The sequence below is a fragment of the Xenopus tropicalis genome, chromosome 1 (genome assembly GCF_000004195.4).
Source record: "Xenopus tropicalis strain Nigerian chromosome 1, UCB_Xtro_10.0, whole genome shotgun sequence".
Lineage (NCBI taxonomy): Eukaryota > Metazoa > Chordata > Amphibia > Anura > Pipidae > Xenopus > Xenopus tropicalis.
In genome coordinates, this window is record NC_030677.2 from 15,971,680 (window position 1) to 15,989,154 (window position 17,475).

The following is a 17,475-nucleotide window of genomic DNA, read 5'->3' on the forward strand; positions in this document are numbered from 1 at the left end:
GCCAGTAACGCGTGGAGAAGGCTCAGGGCCAGTAACGCGCAGAGAAGGCTCAGGGCCAGTAACGCGCAGAGAAGGCTCAGGCCCAGTAACGAACAGAGAAGGCTCAGGACCAGTAACGCGCAGAGAAGGCTCAGGGCCAGTAACGCGCAGAGAAGGCTCAGGGCCAGTAACGCGTGGAGAAGGCTCAGTCCCAGTAACGCGCGGAGAAGGCTCACGCCCAGTAACGCGTGGAGAAGGCTCAGGCCCAGTAACGCACTGAGAAGCCTCAGGCCCAGTAACGCGCGGAGAAGGCTCAGGCCCAGTAACGCGCGGAGAAGGCTCACGCCCAGTAACGCGCGGAGAAGGCTCAGGCCCAGTAACGCGCGGAGAAGGCTCAGGCCCAGTAACGCGCAGAGAAGGCTCACGCCCAGTAACGCGCAGAGAAGGCTCAGGCCCAGTAACGCGCAGAGAAGGCTCAGGCCCAGTAACGCGCAGAGAAGGCTCAGGCCCAGTAACGCGCAGAGAAAGCTCAGGCCCAGTAACGCGCAGAGAAGGCTCACGCCCAGTAACGCGCAGAGAAGGCTCAGGCCCAGTAACGCGCAGAGAAGGCTCAGGCCCAGTAACGCGCAGAGAAGGCTCAGGCCCAGTAACGCGCAGAGAAGGCTCAGGCCCAGTAACGCGCAGAGAAGGCTCAGGCCCAGTAACGCGCAGAGAAGGCTCAGGCCCAGTAACGCGCAGAAAAGGCTCAGGCCCAGTAACGCGCAGAGAAGGCTCAGGCCCAGTAACGCGCAGAAAAGGCTCAGGCCCAGTAACGCGCAGAGAAGGCTCAGGCCCAGTAACGCGCAGAGAAGGCTCAAGCCCAGTAACGCGCAGAGAAGGCTCAGGCCCAGTAACGCGCAGAGAAGGCTCAGGCCCAGTAACGCGCAGAGAAGGCTCAGGCCCAGTAACGCGCAGAGAAGGCTCAGGCCCAGTAACGCGCAGAGAAGGCTCAGGCCCAGTAACGCGCAGAGAAGGCTCAGGCCCAGTAACGCGCAGAGAAGGCTCAGGCCCAGTAACGCGCAGAGAAGGCTCAGGCCCAGTAACGCGCAGAGAAGACTCAGGCCCAGTAACGCGCAGAGAAGGCTCAGGCCCAGTAACGCGCAGAGAAGGCTCAGGCCCAGTAACGCGCAGAGAAGGCTCAGGCCCAGTAACGCGCAGAGAAGGCTCAGGCCCAGTAACGCGCAGAGAAGGCTCAGGCCCAGTAACGCGCAGAGAAGGCTCAGGCCCAGTAACACACAGAGAAGGCTTCTACAGGCAGTTAAAGTACATGGACCCCACAGCACTGGAACAAGCCCATCTTCTCATATTGCTCCTCTATTGTGCCGATCACCCTAATCAAGCAACTCCTCTTGTGTCTCCTCACCATCTCCTTGCAAAAGCTCTTATTGGTTTATCCTTTACCTGCACCTTATCACCTCTTGTCCCTTATTTCTTTCCTCCCGAGCCACGAGGCAATACAGTGTCTTCTCTTTCCTCAGGTTGTAGTTTCTACAACAGTAAATGTAGATGGACACGTTCTCGCGGTTTCAGACAACATGTTCGTTCATAACAACTCTAAACATGGCCGAAGGGCTCGCAGACTGGATCCCTCAGAAGGTAATTATGTTTGTGTTAATATGGGGCTGCACAACCCTCCCCTTGGGTCTCTGACTGTATGGGCCCTTGGGCGTCCCTGTTGCCTCTAACAGTGTAACTTTTTCTCCCTCCACGCCACTCCATGAAGCAGCCACTCCATGTATCAAAGCTATCAGTCCAAGTGAAGGATGGACCACCGGGGGCGCTACTGTCATTCTTATAGGGGATAATTTCTTTGATGGACTGCAGGTTGTGTTTGGCACAATGCTGGTGTGGAGTGAGGTACGTGTGACTCTTTGTTTGGTCTGTTTATGGGCAAAAAGTTGCATTTTTGGACCCCCTCTTGAAGAATATTTTTGGGCTCCACCAATAGCCAGTGTTTTGTTAGTGTTGCCCTTAGGGTTGGGCAGTTGTTCCCCGTATTGTTGCATTACTGGGGTTGTGGCTGGCGTATGAAGCAGTACATATGTACATGCAAAGAGACAATGAGCTTACAAACCGACCCTTTGGGCATTTTATGGCAGACTTTTGGGATGGTGGCCAGGAAGTGATTGGTTGTGCATGTATGTATATCTACAGCGGGGGAAATGTTGTAATAAATAATACTGAACATACACAGTGTGACATATTGAGAAAAATATAGGTTATTGCCCCATAGAGCTTACAATCTAAGTATGTGCTTCACACCAAAGGATGTTTCTAAGCAAATTGCCATCTCTACAGCTGCCTATACCCTGGCACACAGTTCTTGGTATATTGGGATGGCCCTTCGCTAAACATGATGCCAAACTATAAATACAATCCTCCCTTTAACACTGGACTTGTTACATGGTAACTCCGCCTACATCTCTGCCCCATTCGTGCCCCCCTAATCTTATTCCTTTATTTGTGAATTGTGCAACATTAACAGGAGTGAATCAGAAACCCACCAATGGGGAAACTGAGGCTTAGTGGCTGGTCCATGTCATGAACACAACCCAGATGGGACGTTCCATGTCCTGAAGTCTTCTGATTGAGGCTTCTCAGTATATATATCCTTACTCAATACCTCCTGCTCACAACCTGTTAGACTGAGCCCCATATAAACCACTGAATGTTCTACTGTTTGAGCAGGAACCCAATGTTCTTATCACACTGCAAACTTTTCACTGGGTTCTTGGTTAAGGGGGTGGTTCAATCTTAAGTTAACTTTTAGTATGTTATAGAATGGCCAATTCTAAGCAGCTTTGCAATTGGTCTTCATTATTTATTTTTAATAGTTCTTCTTCTAACTCTTTGCAGCTTTCAAACGGGGGTCACTGACCCCAACAGCCAAAAACGATTGCACTGTGAAACTACAGTTTAATTGTTATTGTTACTTTTTAGCGCTTATTTTTCTATTTAAGTCTTCTTCTGTTCATATATCAGTCATTCATTCAAACTACACCCTGGTTGCTAAGGTAATTTGGACCCTAGCAACCAAATAGCTGCCAAAATTCCAAGCTGCTGAACAAAAACTGAAATAATTAAAAAACTACAAATAATAAAAATAACCAATTGCAAATTGTCTCAGAATATTACTCGCTACATCATACTAAACTACTTCATGCTACTATTCTACACCAGAGACACAGAGCCACTGAGTTGGCATCAGTTTATTTTCCTTTTCTGCAGTAAGTCCCTACTGGTTCAGTAACCCATAGCAACCCATTAGCAGTTAGATTTTATTTTAGTAGCGTCGTTAGAATGATAAATATATAAACAGCACACCTGTTGTTATGCTTTATATATAACCATGTATACGAGCAGTTCCCAAACTGTGGACTGTTGGAGACCTTCACTTTGGATCTTCCATAGTCTAAATAATTTCGCAATAAATGAAAAGTATTTATTATATATTATTTATTATTATATATAGTGACGTGTCCATCTGATCTCTCGTTCCAGTTGATCACGCCCCACGCCATACGGGTCCAGACGCCCCCGAGGCACATACCGGGAGTGGTGGAAGTCACCCTGTCCTACAAGTCTAAGCACTTCTGTAAAGGCGCCCCAGGCCGGTTTGTCTATACAGGTAAGTGACCCCCAAGAGATGAACAAGACACGGTGTAGTCTGTAAAGTAATATATCAAGTAAAATTGAGAAAGAAAACCATATATTTTGCCCATTTAATGAAATATGTACATTGATTTGTAGCTGATAATGTTTCCCAAGGGTGTTGTACTCCATATAAAGCCGGTGTTACCCAACAGTGATACATTAGCCTGTCCCTGATAGTGATCCCTGCAGCTATTTACTCACTGTGTTCCGCTGGGGCAGTTACTGTGAGATGGAGCAGCACAATCTAAATTCATTTTGTCATAACAGTGTCTGTCTCTGTAAATATATTGAAATATAACCTTGTTATGGGCTAAGGGGGCCCAGCCTGAAGGCCAGTTAGGGGGGGATTTGGGGTGAGTGCTTATTTGTGCCCTGGGTACCCCTGGAACTATAGCAGGGTGACTGTTACCCCAATGTTTCTATATATCTGTAACCTTGTTATGGGCTAAGGGGGCCCAGCCTGAAGGCCAGTTAGGGGGGGATTTGGGGTGAGTGCTTATTTGTGCCCTGGGTACCCCTGGAACTATAGCAGGGTGACTGTTACCCCAATGTTTCTATATATCTGTAACCTTGTTATGGGCTAAGGGTGCCCAGCCTGAAGGCCAGTTAGGGGGGGATTTGGGGTGAGTGCTTATTTGTGCCCTGGGTACCCCTGGAACTATAGCGGGGTGACTGTTACCCCAATGTTTCTATATATTGTAACCTTGTTATGGGCTAAGGGGGCCCAGCCTGAAGGCCAGTTAGGGGGGGATTTGGGGTGAGTGCTTATTTGTGCCCTGGGTACCCCTGGAACTATAGCAGGGTGACTGTTACCCCAATGTTTCTATATATCTGTAACCTTGTTATGGGCTAAGGGGGCCCAGCCTGAAGGCCAGTTAGGGGGGGATTTGGGGTGAGTGCTTATTTGTGCCCTGGGTACCCCTGGAACTATAGCGGGGTGACTGTTACCCCAATGTTTCTATATATCTGTAACCTTGTTATGGGCTAAGGGGGCCCAGCCTGAAGGCCAGTTAGGGGGGATTTGGGGTGAGGGCTTATTTGTGCCCTGGGTACCCCTGGAACTATAGCAGGGGGACTGTTACCATGTTTATTTATCTTTATTGCTATGAGCTAAGGGGGCCTTGAACGAAGGTTGGTGCTCCAAGAGGGGCTTAATACAAGAAATCAAGCCAACAAGCACTGGTTTATTAAATAAAGCAGAGATGCTGAACACTTCACCCTTGTCAGGAATTGATTATGAGCAGAGCACCAAGTTTGCAGATAGATGGGTCGGAATCCCAAGATGTGGCTAAGGGAACCCACCTACTGGCCGGGCCCGTAATCCTGGGATCTAGGAGGGAGGGAAGTGGAAGTTCATGATGAAATGTGTTGGGAGCAGCTGCTCCGCGGAAATGAATTGTCTGTTTGGAAAACTCCCTTTTGCGGCAAAGCTCCAAGTAACATTTGTTTTCTGGATCCCTACCCACTGAATTTTCTCAGCGCCCTGCCCTTGACAGCTGCTTATAGGGACTCGTACAAACTGCGTTGCGCCGTGCCCTGGCCCCGCGCCGACACTGTCAAAAGCCTTGGCCGGCCGGCCTTACTCTCCTTCCCACTTTTTTGGGGGTGAAATACTGCCAGCGAGACCTGAGTTGCACTACAATCCTTTTCTGTTTTACATTTTTCTGGTGATATCAGCATATGTTTTTCATTATTAATAAATTGTTTTCCAGCCTGCCAAATATTTTGCAGTAAACTGATGGCAGATGAAGTATTAACCCTGTTGCTGTGTGTAATAACCCTACTAATAACTCAAATCACAATTTTTGAGGCCCAGGGAAAATGGCTGCAGTTTATTTTGCATTAACTGTTTCGTGTCAGTTCTTCAGTTATTTCCAGGTCTCTGTTATATATTCTGAATAAACGATTTTTTTGTCATTACTTTCCATAGATCCTTATTTAGTGGGTCTATAATCCCCCCCTAATGTACTTGTACAGAGTAATCATGTCCCCTCGCAAGCGCCTCTTTTCCAGAGAAAACAACCCCAACCCTGACAGTCTAACCTCATAGTTTAACCCTTCCATCCCCTTTACCAGTTTAGTTGCAGTCTCTGCACTCTCTCCAGCTCATTAATATCCTCCTTAAGGACTGGAGCCCAAAACTGCCCCCCATACTCAGGGTGAGGCCTTACCAGGGACCTATAAAGGGGCAAAATTATGTTTCATCCCTTGAGTCAATGCCCTTTTTTTATACAAGACAGCACTTTATTTGCTTTAGTAGCCACAGAATGACACTGCCTGGAATTAGACAACTTGTTATCAACAAAAAAAAACCCAGATCCTTCTCCATTAAGGAAACCCCCAACAAACTACCATTTAGCGTATAACTTGCATTTACTGTATATTATTTCTACCAAAGAGCATAACTTTGCACTTGTCCAAACTGAACCTCATTTTCCCGTTTGCTGCCCAGTTTTCCATTTTTATTAAATCGTTCTGTAAAGTGGCAGCATCCTGCATGGAACTTATAGTTTTTGACCACAGGACAAGATGGAGAGGGTAAGGTAATATGTAGAGAGTAGGAGAAGATGGAGACAATAGGGCATAATAGTTACAATTTGCCAAGATGGCAACAGTTGGCCAAGATGGAGGAAGAAGGATAATACAGAGAGAGTTAGACAAGATGGAGATAGTAAGAAAATTAGAGACAGCAGGGAAGATGGTGATAGTAGGACATGATTGTTACAGCTGGACAAGATGGCAACAGTAGGGCAAGATGGAGACAATAGGGCAAGATGGAGACAGTAGGGCAAGATGGAGACAATAGGGCAAGATGGAGACAGTAGGGCAAGATGGAGACAGTAGGGCAGGATGGAGACAGTAGGGCAAGATGGAGACAATAGGGCAAGATGGAGACAGTAGGGCAAGATGGAGACAATAGGGCAAGATGGAGACAGTAGGGCAAGATGGAGACAGTAGGGCAAGATGGAGACAGAAGGAAAATATATAGAGAGAGTAGGACAAGGTGATGACAATAGGGAAGGATGGAGATAAAAAGACAAGACGGAGACAGTAAGGGAAGTTGGTGACAGTAGGACAAGATGGAGACAGTAGGACAAGATGGAGACAGTAGGACAAGATGGAGGCAGTAGGGCAAGATGGCAACAGTAGGGCAAGATGGAGACAATAGGGCAAGATGGAGACAGTAGGGCAAGATGGAGACAGTAGGGCAAAATGGAGACAGAAGGAAAATATATAGAGAGAGTAGGACAAGGTGATGACAATAGGGAAGGATGGAGATAAAAAGACAAGACGGAGACAGTAAGGGAAGTTGGTGACAGTAGGACAAGATGGAGACAGTAGGACAAGATGGAGGCAGTAGGGCAAGATGGAGACAGTAGGACAAGATGGAGACAGTAAGGGAAGTTGGTGACAGTAGGGCAAGATGGAGACAGTAGGACAAGATGGAGACAGTAAGGGAAGTTGGAGACAGTAGGACAAGATGGAGACAGTAGGGAAAAATAGTTACAGTTACACATGACAACAGTAGGCCAAAATGGAGACAGAAATAGAGAGAGAACTAGACAAAGTGGTTACAAGATGGAGACAGTAAGAAACTGTAGGATGCAGTAGGTCAAAATAGTTACAGTTAGACGAGATGGAGACAGTAGAGCAAGATGGCGTCTGCATATACTAAAGCAATATGGTTACTGTAAGGCAGTGATCCCCAACCAGTGGCTCGGGGGCAACATGTTGCTCATCACCCCCTTGGATGTTGCTCCCAGTGGCCACAAAGTAGGTGCCATTTTTACATTTCTGGCTTGGAGACAAGTTTTGGAAGTCCAGAGACACAGTTTTACCCCAATCAGAGCCTCCTGCAGGCCAGCAGTCACATGGGGCTGCCAAATAGCCAATCACAGCCCTTATTTGGCCTCCCCAGAGAACATTTTTAATGCTTATGTGGCTCCCCAACACTTTCTACAGAGGAGCGTGGCCCCACTATCGCCAAGGCTAAAGGGCAAAAAATAATATTGAGAACTCCACCAGTGGAGAAGGAGTTAACCCGTGGCTGTTGAGTAATACCTCATCTCACTATAACAAGCCTCCCATAATGTGGGGGGTGGAGTGAGAAGAGCTGACGCTTCAATCAATAGAAATTACTGGAGAGAAAAGCAGAGCTGGAGGGTCGGCGCTTGCAACATATGTTTTGTCTAAATCAGGCAATCGATCTCGGTGGCAGTGGGTAGTGGAGTCAGATGACACTTTGAGGAGGAGGAGGGTGGGTGGGGTGCAAAGGGTCGGAGGTCGTGTAAACCGCCTCTCATTTCCACCCCCCCCAATCCGGATCTCATCAGATCATTACTCATAGGGCTGCTGAGAAGGAAAAGGGTTTATTGATCATGTGCTGGGAAAAAGATACCACAGACTAATTGTATCAGGGGGAGAGATGAAAGCTGGGGGGGGGGGAGGAAGCAAAATATATTTAACCCCTACAGAGGATGTAATTGACAGCCGTTAGCTAAATGTCAGTTCCTAAAACCAAGCTGTTTAACCATTCCGTGTCCATCTGGTTGGAGTAAGTTTGCTATCAACTCCCTTAAATATAGGCCGCATAGACATTACTTAGATCTTGGCACAAATTGCATGCTGCAGACTTTACAGCTTCTAAGGAGCCATGTATATGCGGTACCTGTCTATTGGATGTACAATGCTGAGACCCAAATGCAACAAAATGTGTTTAACTCCTATGTCACCTCCCTGTTACCCTGGGACAATCTATAAGTCTCCCTGTTCCTCAGCTTTGGAAAATGAAGAGTAAGCTCCACATCTTCAGCAGACTTCAAAATATTAATAGTGTTCTGTATGGGGGATTTACAGTATCCACTTCTCCAAGACCCCCCTGCACTGTGACTATCCAGCAGCCCCCCATCTTTGGCTAGACTCCCTTTTCCTGGTCACTCATTTCTGACTGCTCTTTCCTCAGCTCTGAATGAACCAACCATTGACTATGGCTTCCAGAGACTACAGAAGGTGGTTCCCAGGCACCCAGGGGACCCAGAGAGATTACCCAAGGTAAGGTTTGCATTGTTTCAGCCTGACCGATGACAGTTACCGGTTGGGTAAGTGCCGGTAGGGACCTGTCCTTACATTGAGATGTCAGTGTTCTGTCTTTTCCACTGTTTCAGTGGAATTCTGGGGGTGCTAGTTCTGCAACAGCTCCCCCTGCCGCCCCTGCTGGCCTTAATGTCACAGGGACAGACCCTTCCTGTAGCCTCTCGACTCTCCCCCCCCTTCATGTCACATTTCCCAGCCTATAATCTGACAGTCATATCTATGGGCAGAAGCGCTGTCCGTAGGGATAGGAGGGAGGCTTGATGGGGAGTGACAGCCTAAAGCAGCTGCCAAATTGAAGCCATTCATCACACGGTGACAGTGCCGGGCTGCAAATGGCACAAATGCTTTATTTATTTTCTCTCACCGTTGTGGAGACGATTGTCCACTTGGCCGCCTGCTTCCCTGGATTACATGGGCCGGGAGTTACGTTCAAACCTTGCCCATGTCGTGCAAGGGGTTGCTTGGTACGGTGGCATGTCCGGCTATTCATTAGACCTGTAATGAATGCTATAAAGTGCCAAAGAGATTACATACAGAATTAGCCGACCCACAGTCTTGCTAAGGGAATTGTGATCACCGTTATGTATGTGCACAATGGGGGGTCATGTACTGGGTGCTGGGGCAAAGTCCAAAATGGGCTCAATCTGACCTGTTTTTTGCCCTTTGTGCTTTTGCACATAGATGAATTGCTGCAGGCTTCTGCATTCCAAAAGTGAGAGTTCCGCTGATGAGTAGAGCTCTGGGTGCGCTTGGCATTGCCCCATGAGGGACAGGCAGACAGGGCAAGATAAATAGGTGCCCCCCATCCCCTACCTGGGCCTTTACTTATGTGTTAATCAGGCAGGCAGGTTAGGGTGTTATGGTGGGCACATAGGCCTGTACTGGGTACCTCGGCCTGCTGGTACTGCACTTTGCACCCCAGTCTGGATCTTTTATCCAGGACAAGGTGCGGTCAGACCCGGGCAGCAGTGCTGTTTGAATGACCACTAATGGGGGTGCTTTTGCATCCTTTTTTCCCCTTGATCATTCAGATGGGTTTAGTGGGATTGCTAAAACGTCGATGTGCTGGGATTTTAGCAAAATGTGGTTAAGTTTGGTTGAGTGTGTTTTGTAACCCCTTTATCCATCCCACTCCATGCATAGAGAGCTTTCCTTTTATCAGTCCACAAGTGCAGTGAGCAACTTGCCCTTTCCCCCACTGTCAGTTGTGCATAAAATCACTTTTATTATAGGTACTAGTGTCAAAATGTTCTTCTAGGACTTCTCGGTGCCACTCAGTCCTTCCTTTACGAATTGAGCGATGATGTGCCTATTTACACAGGGGGACCCTGGTGCTACCCCCACCCACTAGCCGGCCCGTAGGTCTCCCTCAGTGCCCCGTGTCAATAGGCTTAGTAAACTCGCTCCAAAAGAATAGGGCGCACGTGCTATTAGCTTGCCCAAAACTGGAAAAGCCGCCAGGCAAACCTAGAAAATATTGGGCACAACTGCACCCAATGTAATAAAGAGCAAACACAGTTGTGTCTGTTTTGGAGAATTGGATGCAACTTTGGTAGACACAGCATAATTACATCAAGAGAATCGCCGTTTGCGTCTGCAATGACAAAATTGGACTTTTGTGCTCAAAATGGCACTTTGCACACTGCGTCACGATGCATTCCATTATTCCATTAGTGGGAATGTAAGTTCCACACATAGAGAAACATAGGAACTGCTCACGGGAGGCTCGGTGCTGCCATGTTTTTCTCATTATGCGCTAATTATAGTGTTCTGGCAGATACCGCACAGGTCTTGGATCTGGGGCTGTTATAGGCAAATGAAATTAACCCAGAGCATTCCTCTGCTCACGTGGATGGAAATATGAACCACTGAACCTATACACTAGTAAGTAAATAGATCATCTGACCCCTAAATGTAACCCAATATCGCAGCGCAGCTCTTTAAGCTTGTGTAATCAATTTCTTGGGTACGTTTTCTTATTTTTATTAATAACAATCCTCCCTAATCCTGACATTATTTATAGAATGATTGCTCACATCATGTGACAGGAATGCTTCCCATTAAATGGACTGGGCTTCAGGAATGCCTGGCGTATCCTCTGCACTGACTGCCGACTGGATTTTGTCGTGTTTTTGCCAGTTTTACCTTTTTTTTTTTTATCCTTTTGCAGCGAGATCCTGAAATTAGGAGATATCGTGGGCAGAGAAGGGTTAGCGCAGCGCAACATTTTCACTTTTCTGTCTTACGCTATCAATAAATATAAAATATAAAACATAAATGGGTATTTATAGGCTGCACCCTAGTTTGACTCCCGGAACTCAGCTTTAATACATTTGTGGAAAGGGAACCAGAGGGGGTTCAGGGTTCTGGCTTTAGGGATATTATTGATGGTTTTCTGTGCAAAGAGAGCGCATTGTAGGGGAGTGGGTTATATATAAATAATAGTTAAGCTGGCCATACACATTAACATTTTCCTTTGCCTAATGACCAATTTCAGTGCGATCTGGCAAATGCGGCAAATTAGTGCTTAACGGGCACCAATGGATCGTACATTTAGCGATTTTTCATCCGACATTGGTCAGAAAATCGGTTGGACAGGTTGAAAATTTTTGTGGTTAAAAATGAAATTTGCCCAGTGTCCAAAGGTGCCCGTACATGGGTAGATTTCAGCCGCCAATATTGGCCCTTTAGGCCGATTCAGCAGATTATCTGCCCGTGTATGGGCACCAACAACAGACCTCTCCAACTGACATTGGGCAGATCTCGATTGGGCAGGTTTGATTTCTCAGTCGGATCAAGGACCGCATTGGCTCGTTGATGCAATCCCAGAACTGATGGCGCCTATGCCCGCCATTTTAATTCAAACAATTGAATTAGCCCGATATCGGCCATCCATAGGCGGGCATATCAGGAGAAGATCTTGTCAAATGAGCAGATCTTACAGTGTATGGCCACCTCGATTGTTTGTAGGACCAAGCATGTAGGTTTCCTAGCTTCAACTAGACAATGTTGCTTGAAATGGTCATTTTCGTTAATGGACAAATCGTGCTTTTACATGATTTAAAGGATCGTTTCCAGCCAGCTTTACATAGGAAGGAACCACTGAATGGTGTGAGTTGTAGACAAAGGAGTTGGATGTGAGGCACAAACATGCAGCCAGTTGTGTGACATGTAGATCTGATTGCTGGGAGAATTTGTTCCTCACCAGTTCCATATGGAGAAGCCATCAGATAGCAACAATGTGACAATTTATAAAACTTACACATATCACAAGCAGTAGAGAATATTCCTGCTTAATCTGTAGATGGAGAAACCCCACCGTGCGTCTCTAGGGGGCCATTGGGTAAAGCGAGAGGGCGAGGATTACTAGGAGTCCAGAAGTACATGAGCTGGGCCGATGAGTGAATGGAGAAGGGAGTTCCTGCAAACAAAGCCGAGACAGGTCTTCTAACCATGATAAATGATCTGAGCCGAGAGGAGTGTGACAGGCCCAGTGTCCTGCAAGAGCGAGAAAGGATGGAAACACCAACAGCTTTAACTCATTAGAACCCACCCACAATCCCACACACACACACAAAGTGGGGATATTGTCAGGCTATATAGGGAAAACCTGACTAAAGAGACTGCTAACAGATTTATATCAAGACAGTGTTGCTTTTGTTTGGGAGAAATACCTGAGAGGTAGAAGTTGTAGCTTATAGTAACCTATCTTTCCGATTGATTTGGGTTGAAGAGCTCACTCTCTAACAGGACATAGTGGGCGAGAGCATCACGTTTCTCTGGTAGGTTCTCTTGTAGGTGTTGGTGGGGGTGCACTCACCTTATGTCTGGAAATATCTGGGTATGGGGCTGGGGGGGCAGGAAGGCAGCTCTTTACATGTAGTGGATGTGCAGGGACCCACTTACATTAACTTTATGTTATTATACAAAGGAGTCTGTGCAGCCATTGAGTCAACTGTTCTTCCAAAGGCAAGATCTGGCCCATGAGAGTGACCTGCTCTAGATGATAGCAATTAAGAAACCATATTAATTGTATTGGAGGCATTTCTGGCTATCAGAAGGCCTGGTGGGTAGTGAGGAGCAAATTTTTCGCCAGGCATGGTTTCGAAGCAAATTTCCGCATTTCGCCATTGGCGAATTGTTTCGAGAAACTTCCGCGAAAATCCGCTGCGGAAAAATTCATTGCACAGAATTTTTTTTGCTGCACATCAAATTGGGCTTGGACGCGTAAAAACAGGGCGCAGCCGTGTCAAATTGGGTGTGGTTGCGTCAAAAAAGTGCGGTCACGCCAAAAGTGGGCGCGGACGCGTAAAAAAAAACGCCAGCGACAAAAAAATAGCCGTGGTGACAAAAAATAGATGCGGGCGACAAAAAAAATAGATGCGGGCGACAAAAAAAATAGATGCGGGCGACAAAAAAAATCGTGCAACAAATGCATTTCGGGAATTTATGTCGCTTCGTGAATTTTATGGCGAAGCGAAATGGGACAGATTCACTCATCACTACTGGTGGGACTTGGTGCCCCTTGATAATGATGTGTCCAAGCCTGGCCTGACTATAGATATGGACTGGGTTATATAGTCAAAGAATAAACAATAGAAATGAGTGAATCTGTCCTGTTACACATTGCCAAAAAATTCAAAAACAGCAAAGATATACTTTCACTTTAAAGTCAATGGCCATTTATTCCTGATAACTTTTTCCAAACCTTGCAACTTTTTTTTTAACATTTACTCGAAAACCTGGTAAAAAATTTCATCACTAAAAGCAACTCTTAGAGCAGGGGTCCCCAACCTTTCTTACTTGTGAGCCACAGTCAAATGTAAAAAGACTTGGGGAGCAACACAAGCACCATAAAAGTTCATGGAGGAGCCAAATAAGGGCTGTGATTGGCTATTAGGGGCCTCTATGCACCCTATCAGCTTACAGGGGCTTTATTTGGTAGGAAATCTTGTTTTTATTCAACCAAAACTTGCCCCCAAGTCAGGAATTCAAAAATAACTCCCTGGTTTGGGGGCACTGAGAGCAACATCCAAGGGGTTGGGGAGCAACATGTTGCCCCTGAGTCACTGGTTGGGGATCACTGATATAGAGTTAGCTGAGCTGAGCAGAGATGCTGGAAGTGGTAGAGCTGCTACAGTTGGACCATCCGTTCTGTCATTGCAGCTGTCGGCCAAGGGTTTCCCTTGTAATATTAGGTATTGTGGGGGTTATTAATTGTATTTGATTCAGAAGGCTCAACGTACATAGTTTCATACTGAATTGGGTTGAAAAACAGATGAAAGCCCATCAAGCTCAACCCCTTCAAATAAACCCCAGTGCACATATATACATAATTATACAGATATGTCTCATAAATAACTGTATACTGCTGCGCTGCAAGTTGGAGTGATATCCCCCCCCCCCTCACCCCCAGCAGCCGATCAGCAGAACAATGGGAAGGGAGCAAGATAGCAGCTCCCAGTAGGTATCAGAATAGCACTCAATAGTAAGAAATCCAAGTCTGGCTTGGGACTCCTCCAGTTACATGGGAGTAGGAGAAACAATAGGTTAGCTGAAAGCAGTTCTAATGTGTAGCGCTGGCTCCTTCTGGAAGCTCAGACTCAGGCACACTTTACTGCTGCGCTGCAAGTTGGAGTGATATCCCCCCCTCACCCCCAGCAGCCGATCAGCAGAACAATGGGAAGGGAGCAAGATAGCAGCTCCCAGTAGGTATCAGAATAGCACTCAATAGTAAGAAATCCAAGTCTGGCTTGGGACTCCTCCAGTTACATGGGAGTAGGAGAAACAATAGGTTAGCTGAAAGCAGTTCTAATGTGTAGCGCTGGCTCCTTCTGAAAGCTCAGACTCAGGCACACTTTACTGCTGCACTGCAAGTTGGAGTGGTATCCCCCCCCCCCCTTCCCCCAGCAGCCGATCAGCAGAACAATGGGAAGGGAGCAAGATAGCAGCTCCCTGACACCTGTATTGGTAAAAATACTCCCATGCTCCACCTAGTGGTAGATACGAGAATAGCATTCAATGGTGAAATTCCAAGTCTGGCTCACCCAAGTCATGACTCCTCCAGTTTTATTGATTAAGAGAAACAATAGCTTATCTGAAAGCAGTTCTGTGGTGTAGTGCTGCCTCCTTCTAAAAAGCTCAGACTCAGGCACAATATAACACTAAACCAATTGTACAACTAATAAAAATACATTTTTGGTTCAAAAACAACATGATAAATGTTTATATGATAAAATGGATTATTTGCAATGCCAACAGTGTAATATAGTAATGAAAACTATATCTAAAAACCATGACAGAATCCTTTCAAGACTCCAGTAGCCTTGAATAATATGCTTATAACCTCAAGCAGAATGTATAACTTGCCAGCTATACTGTATTTGTTATTCTCCAAAGCAGGTTTATAATTAGGCCTTCCACCAGTTCCCTCACGTTAGCATGACGGAAATAATGTTGGGGGGTCCCAATGAGGACATCCCTGAATTCAGATCACATGAGTTGTGGTCTTCAGGAAAGTAAGGGGCTTTCCATTTACAGGGCAACTTCCTCTGAACCAACTGCCCCAAAAGGCTTTAGTGACAGGCTGTATATGATGGCGGCTGTTTTTCACCTCTGTAAGGTGAAGTGAAGGAACCAAGTCCCAAATGTACTGCCTAACTTAAGCTGCTGCCAGCGGTACCATTCAGACCCGGGGCCACCACAGGCTCAATATATCTGACTGTATTGCTCCTTACTGAACCATAGGGAGTATTTTACAGCGTTCACTTCATGTCATATTAGCGAATCCCGCGGGGAGCGGATCTCAGCAGGGCAGCCTGTAGCGAGTGGCCCCGGGAACATCAGACAAGACCTGTCTCATTCCACAATGAATATTGGATGCTCCAGTAAGCTGCTGAAAGCCTGTCTAAGGAAAGGGGTCGTTATTCCCTTGCTTCAGTGAGCCTGCCCTCCGGGGAGAGCCCTTGACCTTTACTGGTCCTCTTGTGCTGGTTTCTTTTAATAAACTGCCTTTATGTTCTCCCTCAGCCTTCCCAGCATTCCCTGATCTGTGTCGTATGGGTTCTCGAATGCATATAAACCCCCAATAAAATTATATATAAGAAAAGGCTAATTAAACCACTTCAGAATAAGAGTTATTGTCTCTCTCTCTCTCTCTCTCTCTCTCTCTCTCTCTCTCTCTCTATATATATATATATTAATGTATAAAATATTGTATACAATAACATCATTCAATGACTGTTTCCCCTCTTTTGCCAAAATATTCTAATCTGCCCCACTAAGAAATAGATTTATCTATATTTATCTTTAGTTCAGCCCATTACTTGACTTGTACAGTTCCTTCTCCTATTTGTTTTCTTTTAATGAACTGCCTTTATGTTCTTCCTCAGCCTTCCCAGCATTTCTGAGCTGTGCCGTATGGGTTCTCAAACTCCTGCACTTACAGAGATGGATTTGCTGGCACTGAAAGCAACACTAAAGCTAAAAATAAGAGACCCCAGTAGCACTGACAAATATACATATAAACCCTCAATAAAATTTGATATAAGAAATGGCTAATTAAACCACTTCAGCCTAAGAGTTATTCTCTCTCTCTCTCTATATATATATATTTTATAAAATGTTGTATACAATTATTTAATTCAATGACTTTTTCCCCTCTTTTGCCAAAATATTCTAATCTGGGCAACTAAGAAATATATTTATCTATAGTTCAGCCCAGTACTTGAGATACAGTTCCTTCTCATTTTTCTCTGCAAGCTGCCTTATGTTTGTTTTAGGCCCACCTACTGCTTCAGTCACAGACTCCTTGTCCCTCCCCCTCTAGGCTGCCATCAGAGAGTTCTAGTCCCACCCACTGCTTGAGTCATAGACTCCGTGTCCCTCCCTCTCTGAGCTGCCATCAGAGAGTTCTAGTCCCACCCACTGCTTCAGTCACAGACTCCTTGTCCCTCCCCCTCTAGGCTGCCATCAGAGAGTTCTAGTCCCACCCACTGCTTGAGTCACAGACTCCGTGTCCCGCCCTCTCTAGGCTGCCATCAGAGAGTTCTAGTCCCACCCACTGCTTCAGTCACAGACTCCTTGTCCCTCCCCCTCTAGGCTGCCATCAGAGAGTTCTAGTCCCACCCACTGCTTCAGTCACAGACTTCCTGTTCCTCGGGTTGCCCAGTTTTGACCCAGATAGCCCATTTTTGGACCGGGTTCTCTGGGTCAAAACTGCCTACCCAGTTTTCCAAATTAGGAAAGCCAGTCAGGAGATGGCAACCAGCCAATTGCCACATCATAACTCCTGCCCCTGACATCGCTGGCCCCACCCCTGACATCACCACCCTGACTTACTAAAGCCTACCTGTCCCTCCCCCTCTAAGCTGCCATAAGAGAGTTCTAGTCCCACCCACTGCTTGATTTACAGACTCGTCCCTCCCCCTCTAAGCTGCCATCAGGGAGTTCTAGTCCCACCCACTGCTTGAGTCACAGACTTGGTAAATGAGCTCAATGACTTGCTCTTGTCTCTGTATTCTGAGCATTATTCTGTATCTTTCTCCCACAGGAGGTGCTATTGAAGAGAGCAGCGGATTTGGTGGAGGCTCTGTATGGAATGCCGCACAATAACCAGGTAACTAGGACATTGCTGCCATAGTGCATGTTAATACTGAAGCACTTGCCTGGCATTCTGGGCATCCCTGTTACAGTACCCAGTATTCCTAC

General features: G+C 46.4%; 1 protein-coding gene across 2 annotated transcripts in view; it reads left to right on the top strand.

The window, feature by feature from the left end:
* The window catches only part of coe3l (COE3-like), a 94,278-nt gene that overhangs the window by 66,406 nt on the left and 10,397 nt on the right, over nt 1-17,475 (top strand). Inside the window, exons 8-12 of one of the 2 annotated variants that reach the window (XM_031895274.1) lie at nt 1,497-1,614; nt 1,742-1,875; nt 3,520-3,646; nt 8,636-8,724; nt 17,318-17,383. In XM_031895274.1, the coding sequence (XP_031751134.1) occupies nt 1,497-1,614; nt 1,742-1,875; nt 3,520-3,646; nt 8,636-8,724; nt 17,318-17,383 (534 nt within the window). The remainder of the gene's footprint in view (nt 1-1,496; nt 1,615-1,741; nt 1,876-3,519; nt 3,647-8,635; nt 8,725-17,317; nt 17,384-17,475) is intronic. The other variant, XM_031895275.1, reaches the window with a different exon arrangement.